Source organism: Bos indicus, chromosome 13 (assembly GCF_029378745.1).
Source record: "Bos indicus isolate NIAB-ARS_2022 breed Sahiwal x Tharparkar chromosome 13, NIAB-ARS_B.indTharparkar_mat_pri_1.0, whole genome shotgun sequence".
Classification (NCBI taxonomy): Eukaryota; Metazoa; Chordata; class Mammalia; order Artiodactyla; family Bovidae; genus Bos; species Bos indicus.
In genome coordinates this window covers 73164566-73181263 of record NC_091772.1, presented here as the reverse complement: position 1 = coordinate 73181263, position 16698 = coordinate 73164566, and the positions used below count along the sequence as shown (strand labels likewise).

The following is a 16698-nucleotide window of genomic DNA, read 5'->3' as shown; positions in this document are numbered from 1 at the left end:
TCCTTCCCATCCCGTGTCTCTCTCCCCATCTCTCTCGACCACTCTGCCCGGAAGGGGACAGCCGGAGGTTGAAGGGGGCCATCCAGAGGAGCACGGAGACCGGCCTGGCAGTGGAGATGCCCAGCCGGACCCTGCGCCAGGCCAGCCACGAGTCCATTGAGGACAGCATGAACAGCTACGGCTCCGAGGGCAAGTGAGTGTGGGGCCCGCAGTCGTCTCGGGTGTGGGGTGGGCGGGAGGGACGGAGCAGTGCCCTCTAGGAGCCCTGGGTCATCCTCAGCCTTGGAAGGGAGGTGATGAAAGCCAAGGATTCTCTGAGGAGGTGTGAGTGAGGCATGAATCTGGTACCCAACTGTCTGGGTCTCAATCCCAGCTCCACTGCTCACTGATGGTGTGATCCTGGGCAAGTCACCTCTCTGTGCCTCGGTTTCCTCATCTGTAAAATGGAGACAGTAGTACCAACCTCGTAGGGGGTGGGAGGATTAAATGGGTTAATATTTATAAAACGCCTGGCACAATGGCTGCCACAGCAGAGGTTAATGAAGAAAGGGGATCAAGAGGGGTTTTGTTGGGGTGGTGGTTATTTCCTCTTTAACTCTTAGTTTCCTTAAATCCCAATTGGTTTTTAAAAATATGTACTACTGCCTGATAAGGAATTTCACACACATCAAGTCATAGCACATTAGGTCCAGCTGGCTCCTCGCCTATGTTTCTCTCCCCGGGCTGTACATCAGAATTTCTGGGAACTTGTTACAAATACCGATCTCGGGACCCTGAATCCAAGCTGCTGAATCGGAATCCATGAGGGTGGAGCCTGGAAGTTCCATTTTTAAAAGACTTCCTGGGACAAGATCGATCTAGACTGGGGCTCTCATGGTCGGGCTTCCCTGGTGGCTCAGGCTGTAAAGAATCTGCCTGCAATGCGGGAGACCCGGGTTGAATCCCTGGGTGGGGAAGATCCCTGGAGAAGGCAATGGCTACCCACTCTAATATTCTTGCCTGGAAAATTCCATGGACAGAGTGCCTGGTGGGCTACAGTCCATAGGGTTGCAAGAATCAGAGACGACTGAAGCGACTGACACTGCACTTTCACTTTGAGAATTTTGGGAAAGTTTGGAGCCTGCATTCCCCTGATAAATACGCAGATAAAATGTGCACCCTAACACACTCACACCACACACACTCATTCTCACATGCGTGGTCACACAGACACATTTCATGTAACTATAGGGGGCTCCCAGATTCCCCTAGACCCCGCTGGCAAATAAACTGTGATCCACAGTGACTTCTTCGTTGTACAGATGACCAGGGCACTCAGAGAAGTTGAGGGGCTTGGCCTGAATCACACAGCATGTTCATAGGTCTGGAACCCAGGCATCCAGACTCTTAGCGGGGCTTGTATCACGGCACCCCATTGCTTCATTATCTCAGCCATCCTCAGCCAGGGAGGACAGGGGTATCATGACCTTTGTCAAGCACACGAGAAGACTGGGGCTTGGAAAAGTTAAGCTCCCTGCTGTCCAGTATGGTAGACCCCAGGCGCATGTGGCTGTTTAAATGTAAGTGAATGAAGATGAAATATTCTGTTCCTCTGTCGCTCTCACCGTATTTCAAGTGCTCAGTGGCAGCCTGTGTTCAGCGCCCACTGTATCAGACTGTGCAGGCGTCAGAGATTTCCATCGGCGCAGAAACTTCCACTGGATGGTCCTGGCTGAGTGGCTCATCCAAGGGCAGACACCTTCCAGTTTCTGGCCCTGCCTCGCAGCTGGGGGCTCTGCCGCCTGAAAGCCTTCCCGCCCCCAGCCCCTCCTAAACTGGGCATCTCCGGTCTCTCTGAATGGCCTTGCCTTGGCAGATGCTACTGGTCCGCCCACCTCCTAGGGAGACTTTCCGGAGGGCGAGAAGAGGAGGAGGACACGCGGAAGGGAGAGGGAGAAGAGGAGGACGAAGGGAACAAATGTTTGCTTTAACCTGAGAAACTCGGCAAGACAGCGAAACTTGGAGGGAGATAGTCTAGGCGTCAGGGTAGCTAGCAGTGGGTCCCTGCTGAGTTTCAGGGGATCGGGAGATTTGGGTCCTGGTCCCGGCCTGGCCACTGACCCCGAGTGGCCTTGGGCATGTCCCTTGTCCTCTTTAAGCTTTAGGGAGGCTGATATACATCTTGTCTGTTGGCCTCACGGGCAGGTCAGAGGACCAGGTCAAGGAGGTGGTATTGTGGTGCAGTGAACAGCAGCAGGGGGTCAGACCTACATTCCCATTCTCCAGAAGAGGAGCTGAAGGCTCAGAGAGGCCACAGGACTTGTCCACGGGGAGCAGCATAGGAGGGCGTCGTGAGGAAGAAAGGTGATGCCTGCACATGGCAGGTGCTTGGGACGCGGCTCTTGTCGTTTGCTGTCGTGTGCTTTAAGGGACCAGAAACTCAGATTATACTACAAACATGTCCAAAGTCCGGACTCTGGAGTCAGGCAGTACCGATTGGGCCTCATTTCTGCTGCTTCAGAGCTGTGTGACTGTGGGGGAAGTTACTTTACCTCTCTGAGCCCAGTTTCTTCATCTATAGAAAGAGGTCCAGAATAGTACAGACCATTAATAGAGTTGTTGTGGGGAGACAATGAACTAACGTATGTCAAAGCACTTAGAACAGTAGCTGGCACATTGCAGGCATTTTTATTATTATAGCTATTACCGATGTTTGTCGATTCAGCCACTGTTATTTGGGCATTTTGCTCCTTGTTATAATTGTGTCTAGAATGTGCTTAGCACAAGCTAAGCATGGAATAAACGTTGGCGGTGATGATTATGATTTTTTAAAAATTATTTATTTGGCTGTGCCAGGTCATAGTTGAGGCATGTGGGTTTCAGTTCCCTGACCAGGGATGGAACCTGGGCCCCCTGCATTGGGAGCACAGAGTCTTAGCCACTGGACCACCAGGGGAGTCTCCTGTGGTGATTATTATGATTGTTAAAAGGTTTGTGGTGGGTGTCTTGAGACAGTTGAGGAAGGATCAGGTAGGTTTGAGGACCCTTTGTCCAGCAGAGGGGAGATTCTTGCCCTCCTGAGAGGGACTGGGTCTTGGTGGAGCCCAGCCAGGTACTACTGCCCACCCCCAACACGCACCTGGCTGAGGAAGGGAGGTCAAAGGGACGGGGGGACAGGTGGGGACACTGAGCTGTAGTCGGCCTCCTCTTTGTTTTGGAGGTATTTTGGGCACTAGCAGGACCCAGATGCCAGGCTGTGAAACAGGAGGGGGTGTGACCATCCTCCCCCTGGGCTTCTGCCAGCCCAGCTGAGGCTCACAGAGAGCCAGTGCCTTTGTGCCGCCCCCACCAGGCTGCAGCCCCTGGCGCTGCCGGGCATGTGTATTCCTGCAAGTGGGCCCAGGGATGCTACCATGTGGATTTTCATTCAGCACCTACAGTATGCTGGACAGTCAGACCGAGCACCTCGGAGACCCTGCCTTCCACTGACCACAACTAGTAGTGTGGCGAGAGCTGCAAAGGACAGGCACAGAGAACTTTGGAGATGCTGTGTCCTCACTAGGACTCAGGGCTGGGGAAGGGGTGCACATTGGGTTGGGCCATTCTGCCAGTGATGATCCCTGGGCTCTGGGTTACACATTACCAGTTACAGTGGGTTGAGCCCTTGCTGCTCAAAGTGTGATTCTCGGCCCAGCAGCAGCACCATCCCCTGGGACCTTGTTAGAAGTGTAGCATCTCTGGGTACTTCCCTGGCGGTCCAGTGCTTAAGACTCCACAGTTCCACTGCAGAGGGGAGGGGTCCATTCCTGCTGCAGGAACTAAGATCCTAAGATCCCGCTTACTGCGTGGCACATCCAAAAACGAAGAAGAAAGGAAAAGAAATGCATCATCTCAGGCTCCTAACCAGATCCCCAGGTGTTTCACAGGTTAAGGTTGAGAAGTTCTGGCTTAAGGGTAATAATGTTCTAGAGCGAGCACTTTGTAAGAGCATTTGCTATGGGCAGACACTGTGCTAACTGTTTTTACATTTATTGACTCATTTAATTCTCTCAGTAACCTGATAACTCTGGAACCATTAGTATCCTCATGTTACAGATGAGGAAATGAAAGCCAAGAAAGGCTAATTAAATTGCCCAAGGTCACAGAGCCAGAGTGGCTTCCCTGGTGGCTCAGATGGGAAAGAATCTGCCTGCAATGCAGGAGACCCAGGTTTGATCCCTGGGTTAGAAAGATCCTCTGGAGGAAGGCACGGCAACCCACTCCAGTATTCTTGCCTGGAGAATTCCATGGATGGAGGAGCCTGGTGGGCTACAGTCTGTGGGGTTGCAAAGACTCAGACATGACTTAGCAACTAACAGTTTCATACAGCCAGCGAGTGACATCAATTTCAGGGATTCAAATCTAGCATTTGGAGTCTGCCCTTAACCATTCTACTAGACTCCCTCCTTCACTTAATGGCTGTGTCTATCAGGATTTCCAGAGGTGGATGCTTCCAGCATGGTTTGGTGGCTCAGTGGTCTCTCCATCTTTTCCCCTCTGCAGACTTCAGCATGGTAGACCAATCCTGGTTTATCCTTGGGGACTGGGGAACTGTTTTCCTTTCCACTGCCCCTTTCTGCCTGATGGAAAAGTTGGTTCTGCATGTTAAGGATGGAAGGGAACAGCTATGAGTTGGGCAACCAGCCAAGCTCCCACCTCCCACCTCTCTGAGCATCTCCCCAGATAAAGGGCAAGGATTCAATACTCCTGAGAAAGGGCCAGGAGAACAGTACCTCCCCAGACCCCTCATCCATCCTGAGGTACTCCCTGGTGACCATCTGCTTCAGTTTGGATTTCCCAGAACCAGACGAAAGACATGGATTTGAGTGTAAGCATTTCACTTGGAAGGTGATTTTGGAAAACATGGTGGAGGAACCCATAAGAGAGACAGGGCAAGGGGAGGCCTCCAGTTACATGTGTATTGAGAAGCCAGCTGCCACTGTGTATATCCAGAGCTTAACCCTGATGGGGTCTCAGAACCAGCCTGACACACGTGCCTGAGAGTCACTCCCTGGGAGGCCAGGGGGCTGGGGTATTTATGCTCCCACTCTTACTGGTTACTGGTTGATGGCTGCTCATGGTTAAGTCTCCTGCCCTTCCTCTGGAAATGAGGGCTCCGGAGACCAGAAAAATTCCTTGTGGGCCAGAGAAATGTAGCTAGAGGGATGCAGGTGCCAACAGTTAGAAGTCTGTGAGCACTGACACGGTGGGGGTCGGAGGACGTGGGGGATGGCAGCAGAATCCAGTACCTTTTCTGAATGCACAGCACCACTGTCTCCCAGCTGCCCAAGCCAGAAGGCTCTCCCAGACGCCTCTTGCTCTCTCTCTGTATCCAACCCTTAACTGGGCGCTACCATTTCACTCCGAATTGTCTTTGACTCCATCCATCCCCCCTTTCCCCCAGCCGTGAGGCCACTCATCACTCTTGACTGGATACCTGCAAGTCTCCTTTGTGGCCTGACTGTGTGGTCTGTCACTCAGCACTTATTTCCTCTGGATTTTGCCAGCTTCCCCCCTTTCCCCCCCAAGCTGTGTGCCCCAGCTCCATCACTGAACCTCTTGCCCTGCCCTCCGTGTCACCACCTGGTCTTTGCATACATTGCTCCCTCCCCTGGCACTCTTTTTCCTATTCCTCCTCCCTCTTCGCCCCCTGACTCATTCCTCCTCCAGATCTCAGCTAAGAACATGAGCTTTATCTCGTGTGCCAACTCCAGCTAATTGATTGTGGCTCCCTGGAGTGCTGTGTTGAGAAGGATTCTGAAGTCCAGTCCAGGCTTGGCAGGAGTGTTGGGGTTGATTGGCAGTGTCCGTCCTGGGTGTGGGCAGGGGAAACCCGCCACTCCTCTACCTCCATCTGCAGTTTCCACAGCCGGGTCTCTTCCCCCACCACAGCGCCCAGCAGTCCTATCATACTTGTTACACGTGTGTGTCCTGCTACACACTTTAGTCTGGTGCCTGTTCAGTCCGGGGCCTGGCCTGCAGGGGGTGCGCTGCAAATCTGGGTGAGTGATGGGTTGGGACTGTGTACAGAAGCGCAGACACGCATGCGCGCACACACGTGCATGCCTCTCCTTCCCGCCCCTCCGCAGCCTCCTGCATCGCACATCCACCCTGTAAACCCGCAGCTCTCCACGCTGGCTGCCGGAGCCCCTCCTCCTTCCCTCTGCCCCTCGTGGTCCTGTGGCATCTGGGTCATCGGCACACAGCTCCCTGGGTGACCGGGTCACGGTGCCCACAGCTCTGGAGAGCAGAGAGTGAGCTGACAGCAGGGCCGCTGCAACCGGCCTCAGGGAGGCTTTCTGTCAAGGCTGTTTGCCTCGTCACCGAAGGCCCAGGAGTTGGTGGGTGGTCAATGGCACCCCACTCCAGTACTCTTGCCTGGAAAATCCCATGGACGGAGGAGCCTGGAGGGCTGCAGTCCATGGGGTTGCTGAGGGTCGGACACGACTGAGCGACTTCACTTTCACTTTTCACTTTCTTGCATTGGAGAAGGAAATGGCAACCCACTCCAGTGTTCTTGCCTGGAGAATCCCAGGGACGGGGGAGCCTGGTGGGCTGCCGTCTCTGGGGTCGCACAGAGTCGGACACGACTGAAGCGACTTAGCAGCAGCAGCAGAACCTCCTTCCCCTTTGCCCCTTCTGTTGTTTCGCAGACTTCATGCCTGAAGGACAAACCGGCACCGGATGTGGCCAGCGGCTAGGAGATGGGGATTTGTTTGCTTCTGTTTTATAAGCACTGGTATTGGTTGAGTACTTGACTACACCGGAATCGGTTCTAAGGCGTTTATCTCATGTAGTCCTTATAGTCGCACCAAGGATGTGCTACCATTGTTCACTCCTGCTTCGCTGAGAAGCAAACCCAGAGTCTGAGCAGCGAAGGCTGTGTCTGTACGACCAGTGAGTGGCGGAAGTCAGGGTTAATATCCAGGCCTGCTTGACCCCAGGGCGTGGACTGCAGATTCCTGTGCTTTGCCCCCCGGGAAGCCCTAGGTCCCCCTGGGACATGGAGACAGTGTAGCAGGTTGAGATGAACCCTGGAACCAGACTCCTGGGTGCAGATCCCAGATTAGTCACTTACCAGCCGTGTGACCTTGGTCAGGTTACTTAACATTTCTGTGCCTTGATTTCCCCTTCTGGAAAGTGGGTATTCATATAGTAAGTACCTAGCTTGCACAAAGTTGTTAAATGAGGGTTAAATGAGTTAATATTGATAACTTAGTACTATCAGCGCTTGGCTCATGGCAAGCTTTTGATCAATAAAAAATAAATCCTTGGCTTCACGCCCAGGAGCTATACTCTCGTGGCCCAGGGCAGGTGGGAGGGGGAGGCAGGTTTGGGAATGTCCTGAAAGCTTGAGAAGCTGGAGTCAGGGTTGGCTGATGCTGTATATCCTGGCACACAGTCAGTTCTGCTACAATGCTTGTTTTGAAAACGCAAATCTGTTCCAGCACGATTCAAGTATTCTGGAATAATTGGAGCACAATATAAATTTCGCCTTTGCTCAGGTGTGATTTCATCCATGGGAAACACAAGGGAAACTCAGGAAACTACACCCGTAGAGGGCTGCACAAAACACACCCCTTGCATCTGTCCACTCCCTCAACCCCCCACCCCCCAACACCTGATGTTGCAAGTTCCCACCCATCCGTTTGGAGAGCCCTCCATCACCACTTTGCAGTAACTCACTGCAGATCTGCTGACAGTCATTTCCACAAGCAAATGTCAGACTGTCTTCAAGGTAGAGCACCATATTTATTGTAGTACCTATGCATTTATTTCATTTTTAAAAGACTTCTTTTTTTATATTGGATGGTTAGCATCACCAACTCAATGGACATGAATTTGAGTAAATTCTGGGAGATAGTGGAGGACAGAGGAGCCTGGTGTGCTGCAGTCTATGAAGTTGCAAAGAGTCAGACATGACTTAGTGACTGAACAACAACATAGCCAATTAACACTGTCGTGATAGTTTCAGCAAAGGGACTTAGCCATAAATACACACATGTATCCCTTGTCCCCCAGTCTATGCATTTCTTAATTCTACAGGGGTAAGAGAATCTACCCCTTATTAAACATTAAACCCCATTCTACAGGGGTAAGACTGTGCTACCATTTTTATTATGTCTTTTATTGTTGATAAACTTTTGGGGTGTTGTGCCCCTAACCGTATTTTCCCCATACTCTCTCAGATTTTGACTTCAGGACTTTGCCCTGCTCTGTAGTGTTTAGGAATGTACATTTCGAGTTACAGCAGAACTGGCTGTATTGCACCCTCTGCGAGGCTGTGGGGGCGGGGGGGACGGATGGATGATGGACAGGTAGGGGCAGGCAGTGAATGGATGAACAGAGAGCCCATGAGAGCCCATGAACCTTTCAGGACCACATAATCCATGCTCACCACGAGGGCTGGGCCACCTTTTAATTTCCGATGAGTTGAGACAGGCGATCCATCTGGAAAACAGAGTAGACGTCAAACCCCCAAATAATCCAATTATTTCTTTACCGTGGAGAAAACAGAAAATCCAGGGGCCAAACCGAGCTCAAAGGTTAATAATAAAAGACAAATGGGTTTCAGCCCCACAAACCAAACTAACAGGATTTGAGAGGCAGGAAATCTCATTTCACCATTAACACAAAATAAAAGGCCAGCAGAACGCGAGTTTTAATCCTGTTTCAGGTCTCTGCCTCTGCCCATCTGGCATGCGTCCCTTGGAAGAATCAGCTGCTCTAGCCTCTCCCCCCCACCCCCCACACTACCCCCAGATGACCTGGGCTTCCTCTCAGGCACCCAGGTACTGCACTTCCTACTAGGTTTGAAATCAGAAGTACCATGAAAACACCACAGATGGGGAGAAGAGACTCTCCCAGGCCAGGCAGCAGAGACCTGCTGGCCACAGCGTCCCAGTCCTTTATTCATCCAGCCAATGCTATGTACGTTGTACATAGCAGTATCCTATTGACTGTCTCCAACAACTTAGCTGGGTGATTTTATACATGCAGCTCAGAGAGGTTACCAAACTTACCCCAGGTTGCACAGCATTGGAATCCAAGATCTATATGATACCACAGTTCAGTCTCAACCAGTAGGCTTTCCCAGTTCCGGGTCAGGCCAAGAGATGTGGGTTCAATCCCTGGGTCAGGAAGATCCCCTGGAGCAGGGCATGGCAACTCACTCCAGTATTCCTGCTTGGGGAATCCCACAGACAGAGGAGCCTGGCAGGCTACGGTCCATGGGGTCACAAAGAGTCGGACATGACTGAAGGGACTTAGCACACACAAGGGTTTGGCAGTAAAAGCCCGGGCACAGCAACAAAGACCCAGAAGAGCCAAAAATTTAAAAAATAATAATAAGAAAACATGTATTGAGTTCCTACTGTGGAAGGCCTGGTCTCAGTAGTAGCAAGTATGTGGCACTTTATAGTAATTCAGCATGCTCTTTCCCATTGGGAATGGAGCCTCTGAGCAGAGATATTCAAATCATTTAAAACTGGTATGGTGCAGGCAGCCAGCAAAGGAAGGAATGGCTGTACACAGTCTCCATGGTCGGTATGGGCTCATTTGCAGATAAGAAGATTCAAGGGCAGAGACACCAGCAGTTGGCCAGAGGTCACAAAGCACGCACTTGACCAGCAAGGAGTTAGAGCAGCCCTGACTTTGTATCTTCTGCCTTCTGTCCTTCTCCCGAGAAAACCCCGAGTTGGAGCGGGGTCTCTAATGCAGTTGGTCCTCTGGCCAGCAGGGACCTACCACCACTTGATTCTTCCTCCCTCCAGCCCTGTGGAGAATGGGATAACCCGTTCAGGGTTTCTGGGGCGTCAGCCTGGTTCCTTGGCAGCCAGCGAGGCACCCTGGGATGGGAAATCAGGCAGCCACTCAGATATTATAAACAATTACCGCTAATTACCAGGCCTGCCAGTTCCCTATTGTCTGCTCACAATCCCACCAGACACTGAGGAACAGACACTGAAGATGTTGGAGGAAACTTTCAATTTCAGGCTGTAGAAGGCCTTGCTCTGCCTGGGAGGATGGGCCCCTGCAGTGCCTTAAAACCCACGAGGCACCACTGTTTCTTGGGCTTCAGGAGCCCAGACCCTCCTAACAGAATGGATTCCAGACCTTCAGGAGGCTGAGCTGAAAAAGAAACGGATGTGGCAGAAAGGCCAGGTCACCCGCTGTGAGAATCTTGGGGCTCTGTGAGAGGACAGGCCATTCACAGGGCTCAGTTCCTGTGACTGTTGGTCTTCAGGATTCTCTCTCTCAGTTTCCCAGAGAGAGTCTTTGTCTCACTGGGTTTGGATCAGCTATCTGACCCTGGATCCGTCAGCTCTGATCAGGGGACCAGGTACTGCCTTAGTTTAAGTCAAACCAGTTTCTTCAGTCAATGACTTACGACTTAATGACAGTGACTTAGTATGAACATGTATTTTTTGCTCATGTAAACTTCAGCACAGGTGTTCTGGTCATTGCATCTAGCCAAGCTCCTTTGCTCTTTTTAAAAACAATCCCATGCGTGTTTATGATTCCTCTGCTTTCAGATATTTAGAGAGTTTCCATTTTCACTATTGTAAATCATCCATGGCTAAATATAGTCCTTTTCTCATCATCTAAAGGCCTACAACAATTGGTTTCCCTCTTTTTTTCCTGAATCTGCCCTTTCTGGTGTTATATGACATTGCATGAACCTGTAACACTGACCTTCTCCAAGGTCGTGAACTAGACTCTCTTGCCTCTGCCTTGTCTCCATCACCCTCTTGGGAGAGAAGTACTCTCTCCTGCTCCTTGCTGGGCTCCTTCACTCTTGTGGCGTCACCATCCTGAGGACCTCAGGACTCCCTGCTGATGACTCTGCTCAGTGTAGAGAAGATAGTATGTGGGACGTGACCTCCTTTCCTCTCACCTTGTTACTGGGCCCTCTGTATCCTTCGGCCCCCCAGGTCAAATTCTTCTCTCCTGGTCCATTCTGGGCCACTGCAGCCTGCAGCGATTCCTCTCTTCTGATGGTCTCTGAGCTCTCACAACCCAAGGTGGGCGGGTAGGGGACTGGCTGTGTCTCATAAGAAGACAATTGTCCTCTTTAGTTGTTTCTGGGGGCAACACGTGTGTTTGCCCAGCAGAATGTAAGTTCTTTGTGCATGGGGTCTTCTCTTGTTTGTTCCTGCAGCTTGCTTGGAATTTTATACATGAAGGTGCAAATATTCTTGGGCAGTGCCCTGGTATAGCAGTGGGCACTGCCAGTTTTCTAGCCCTCAGGCAGCTGTCTTTCTCACTGTGGGCCTCAGTCTTCCAATCTGTGAAATAGGGAGGCTGCTGGGTCAGAGGACACTTCCCTGTAACTATTTGCAGAGCTGGAGAGTGAATCCTTTGCCAACTGTGAGGATTTGTGAATTAGCAATGAGGTGTAAAGGCAGACAGTATGTCTAGGGTGTGAAGAGCTGGGTACAGCCAGAGAAGACCGTGAGTGAGTCATTGTATCCGAAGAACTGGAGCCAAGGTAGACAAGCAGAGGTTCAGAAGCAGAAGGGAACATCCTTTAGGTGGAACCAGATACCCCTTGGGTTCTCCTCTGGCTCCTTCAAGGCTGACAGCCCAGAAGGTTCCCTTGGAAGGAAGCTGGGGACAGGGAAGGGGGCTGCTCTTAGGGCAGGAAACAAAGCATGCAGTGCCCTCAGTCAAGTCCCGAGGTAGTCGCCCCTCCCTGCTAAAAGACCCTTTGGCTGGCTGCTGTGAAACCTGGCACAGTATGTGCCTGTTCAGAGTTAACTGTTGTTCTTGGAACATGCCCAAGTGGAAGGTCACCTGGGGTTGGCCCTAAAGGTGCTGTATCCATGTGCTGACTCTGCCCTGTGAATTCTAGCTTCAGATTGGGCCGAATCGGCCTCCTTACATGAATAATGCAGATAAAGGTTAAAAAAACAACAAAAAATGAAAAAAACCTCAACCTCCTTTGCCTGTGGCGAGGATCCTAAGAGAAAATGGGTTACAAGTGCTTTACTTCTGAAGATAATAGGCACATCAAGCTTGGTGTTTAGTGCCTGATTTCATTAAGTTTTTCCAGTAGTCATGTTTGGATATGAGAGTTGGACCATAAAGAAGGCTAAGTGCTGAAGAATTGATGCTTTCAATTCTGTGCTTTCAAGCTGTGGTGCTGGAGAAGACTCTTGAGAGTCCCTTCGACAGCAGGAAGATCAAACCAGTCAAAATCCTAAAGGAACTCAACCCTGAATATTCACTAGAAGGACTGATGCTGAAGCTGAAACTCCAGTACTTTGCCCACCTGATGCAGAGAGCTGACTCACTGGAAAAGACCCTGATGCTGGGAAAGATTGAAGGCGGGAGGAGGGGATGACACGATGAGATGGGTGGATGGTGTCACGGACTCAATGGACATGAGTTTGAGCGAGATGCAGGAGATGGTGAAGGACAGGGAAGCCTGGCATGCTGCAGTCCATGGGGTCGCAGAGTCGGACACGACTGAGCGACTGAATGACAACAATGACTCGTTAAGTACTTAACAGGTCTAGGAGATGGGAGTGTTACTGTTCCCATTTCAGAGATGGGAAAGAAAAAACTAAAACTGGCTTTAGCAAAATAATATAATAATAGTTGTTGTTGACGTACATAACCAGAAAGAAAAAGAAGTATCTCTTGCTTCAGGTAGAGTTTGATGCAGGAGCTTAATCAGTGCCACCTGTGTGATGGCCTCCTTCATGGGCTGCCGATGGCAGCAGGAGAGTGGCCAGAGGCTCCAGGCTTCTGTCTCAGGTTCAGATCTCGTGAGAAAAGAGAGTCTCTCACTTCCTACAGTTCAAAGAAAGCTTCCTCGGCAAATTCTTGTGGGCTTGGGTGAGATGCCCAACTCTCAACCAATCACTGGCCAAGGAAGGAATGGCCTGATTGGCCAGGCTGAGCCCATGTGAGCTTCTGAAGCTGGGTCTGCTCTGCACCACAGGAATCAATGTCTTGAGGAGGGGCCTCCCCAAAGGAGATTTAAAGTCTGGTTCCCAAAGGAAGGGGAGCGGATATTTGGCAGCTCCACGGCAAGGACAAGCGTGGACCTCCGAGGCTGAGCAACTGGCTCTGTATGTTTCTAACTGTCTAGTGCAAACAAGTCCTCTGGAGTTCCTGTTAAAAGGCAGTTTCTGATTCACCAGCTGGGGAGTGGAGTGGACCACCATTTCCTTTTTAATTAGCTCCCAGGCGGTGCTGCCAGTCCCTGGACCACACTCTGAGTGTCACAGCCCTAACCCATAGAGCCAGGCATGGACAAGCATCACCTCCTGAGAGTCCTACCCGGAGAGGCAAGTGACATCATACCCATTTCATGGAAGAAGAACCTGAGACTTGGCAAGGAGAGGTCAGACAGGACACAGAAACTAAGCCCTAGACTTTTGGAGTCAGAGCGGAGATTTTAGGGAGAAAGTAGAAAGAAAGAAGCAGAGAGAGTACACCAGCCTGCCTCAGACTGGGAGATGGATGTGGACAGAATCGCCGTGGAATTAGGGAGGTTCTAGAGCTGACTGCCTGAGTCATCCGAGTCCTCAGTTGGCCCCTGGGAACGTCTGCTTTTGTCTCATTCTTTCTTGCAGCCTTAACTACGGGGGAGTTTGCCTGGCATCGGATGCCCAGTTCAGTGACTTCCTGGGCAGCATGGGACCAGCACAGTTTGTGGGCCGCCAGACCCTGGCCACCACGCCGATGGGTGAGTGTCCCAAGACCTGTTCCTAAGGGTGTGGGGGTCCCCAGCAGAAGCCCCTTGTCTTGCCTCTGCCTGGGTTACATCCACTGAGCACTCAGCCTGGAGCTGAGGTCACACCTGCCAGGCACTCTGCAGAGCCCAGGGACTCGGCTTGGGGGTTGGTTCTGGTTTGTTTGTGGCTGGGAGTAGGGGAAGGGAATTGCATCCTCAACAGAGATGGGCAGCCGAGTCCTTGATGGAGCTTCCAAGCCACTTCCTGGTCTCAGCTCTTGGGGCCTATTGCAGGGGACGTGGAGATCGGCTTGCAGGAGCGGAACGGTCAGCTGGAAGTGGACATCATCCAGGCTCGGGGTCTGACGGCCAAGCCAGGCTCCAAGACACTGCCAGGTGTGGGGGCTGCCCTCCCATCTGTAAGATAGGGGTGGAGGTCTGGGAGGATGTCCTGAGCGGTAGCTGGGTCTAGAAGAGAGATGATGGTGTCCAACTGGGGGTCTCCCTCCCCCCAAAGCTAGTGACTCCTGTGTCACTGGTGGTTTAGAATTTATTCTGGAGACCCAGTTGAAATTGTCCATTGACCTTGTCCACCTCCTTGACTGCACTGAGTTCCTGGGGGTTCAGAGAGCATCTTTGGTGTTTTTTTTTTGTGGTTCTACCATTTGTGATTCTATCCTAGCACCTGGTAGGGTGCATGAAATGCCTTGAGTGTTCAGCAAACATCGGAGTGAGTGTGTAAGCCCAGGAAGGGTGGGCAGGCCAGGGACTGAGAGAGGGAAAGGGTGAGCAAGGAAAGGGTGAGCAAAAGGGCAGGCAGGACCATTTGAGAGGGTAGAGTAGACCCCAGCCAACCCTGACTGCACCCCACCACTGTTGCCTCATCCCCGGACTTCCTGGGGGCACCCCGATCCCCAGCAGCGGGTCCCTCTGCTGCACCCTCTGCCCACCATTGGAGGCCCAAGCTACAGCTCACCCTGCTGACCTCTGTCCTCAGCGGCCTACATCAAGGCCTACCTGCTGGAGAACGGCATCTGCATTGCCAAGAAGAAGACCAAAGTCGCTCGCAAGTCGCTGGACCCGCTATATAACCAGGTGCTGCTGTTTCCTGAGAGTCCCCAGGGCAAAGTCCTGCAGGTGAGGGGCCAGGGGGCCGGGCAGAGTCTCACCTGGAGAAAGCAGAGCACTCTGGTAGATCTGAGCGCCACCTTTTGTGGTGTGACTTGGAACAAGTTCCTTTCTGAGCCTCAGCTTCCTTATCTGTAAAATGGGGATATTAATAGTAGCCACTGATAGAGTTACTGTGACAGTGGAATGTGTGCTTTGTGTAAGAAAGGGATTGCAAGTTCGGCCTGTAGTAAGGGCTCTACAAGTGGCCACCATTGTTATTATCATGATTACCGTCATCACCAACCTCAGGAGACTAGGGGCTTGGCATGGAGCGCAGTGCTAATAGACTGAAAGGCTTTTGAGGATCCAGAGGTCTTTGGCCCCCTGACTTTTAGGAAGATCCTAGTGGTCATCTAGGGCTTCCTTGGTGGTTCAGCAGAAAAAGAATCCACCTGCCAATGTAGGAGACATGGGTTTGAAGAAGGAAATGTCAAGACACTCCAGTACTCTTGCCTGGGAAATCTCATGGAAAGAGGAACTTGACAGGTTACAGTCCATGGAGTCAGAAACGACTTAGCAACTAAACAAAATACAACAAAAGATGTTTGCTGAAACTAGCGTTAGCTGCCCGTCATGGGGTCGGCAGGGCCCGGCTGGATGCCTCAGGAGCCGCATGCCTCCTGTCTTCGAGCTGCCATTTATTTTTGTTTGCCTTTGTTTTTAAAAATACTTATTTTTTTTGGCCACTCCAGGTCCTAGTGCAGCACGTGGACTCTTAGTTGCAGCATGTGGGATCTAGTTCCCTAGTTTACCAGGAATCACACTCGGACGCCCTGCATTGAGAGCGTGGAGTCTTAGCCACTTGACTGCCAGGGAGGTCCCTCGAGCCGCTCTTTGGGCATCTCTAGTTTATACCTCAGTTTCTTGCTCCTAACCTGAACAGGCAAAGCACACAAGGGTAGGCCCAAGGTGTTCCACATCTCCAAGACAGCGGGCTTTTGCCAAACTGGAAAGCCTGGGTCCTGTCTATGGCACAGTCTTTCCATTTGTAGGTTGTGACCCATCAGCAATTTATGAACTCAGTTTAGTGGGTTTTGTTTTTTTTTTTAATGGAATGGAATAGGAAATAGGAAAGAAATGGAAAATAGGACTAGGAAAGAAAACATTTCTCATTCTTAGTAAGGCAGGTCTTATTTGGTGGAGCCACTTGCTTCAGTTGTGAATCTCACGTGTTCACTGGGTGATTTAAATGTCTGTCTTGCTGTATATATTAGTCAGAACAAAGTTGGGAAAAATCTTTCTGGTCTAGAGGCATTCAAAGACAATTTAAAACAACCAGAAGGCCATCTAGGGGCCACGCCTGGCCCACTGGACTGAGGTCTGTGTTTTCTGGCCTGAGCATCTTTGAAGAAACTCCAGAGCACATCCCTGTCTGGGATGCAGAGAGATAAAGAAATAGAAATCTGGCATGGGGGTCCTTGCTGCTGAGCCTTCTGACTAATGTCAGGGCAAGACAGACCCACCACGATTGAGTGATGCCAGCTGTGTTCATCTGCTAAAGCTGCCATAAATACCATAGACCTGGGGTCTTAGACAACAGAAATTTATTTCTTACAGTTCTGGAGGATAGAAGTCCAAGATCAAAGTGTCACAAGTTATGTTTCTGCTGAGGCCTCTCTCCTTGGCTTGCGGACGGCCACCTTCTTGCTGTGAACTCATACGGTTCTTTTCCTACACGCAGGCATTCCTGGTGTCTGACTGTGTGTCCTAATCTTCTGCTCTTATGACAACACCAGTTAAAACTGCAACCCACACTAATGGCCCATTTTAATGTAATCACCTTAAAGGACCAGTCTCCAAATACAGTCACGTTCTGGGGTTAG

The 16698-nt window shown here is 51.1% G+C and overlaps 1 protein-coding gene across 3 annotated transcripts in view; it reads left to right on the top strand.

Annotated features, from left to right (window-relative positions):
* The window catches only part of RIMS4 (regulating synaptic membrane exocytosis 4), a 72212-nt gene that overhangs the window by 47991 nt on the left and 7523 nt on the right, over window positions 1-16698 (top strand). For 2 of the 3 annotated variants that reach the window (XR_011570234.1, XM_070801737.1), the window contains exons 2-5: window positions 55-193; window positions 13605-13717; window positions 14000-14101; window positions 14703-14842. Coding sequence is in view for 2 of the 3 variants with exons in the window: in XM_070801737.1 (XP_070657838.1) it covers window positions 55-193; window positions 13605-13717; window positions 14000-14101; window positions 14703-14842 (494 nt within the window). In the remaining variant the exon portion in view is untranslated. The remainder of the gene's footprint in view (window positions 1-54; window positions 194-13604; window positions 13718-13999; window positions 14102-14702; window positions 14843-16698) is intronic. The other variant, XM_070801738.1, reaches the window with a different exon arrangement.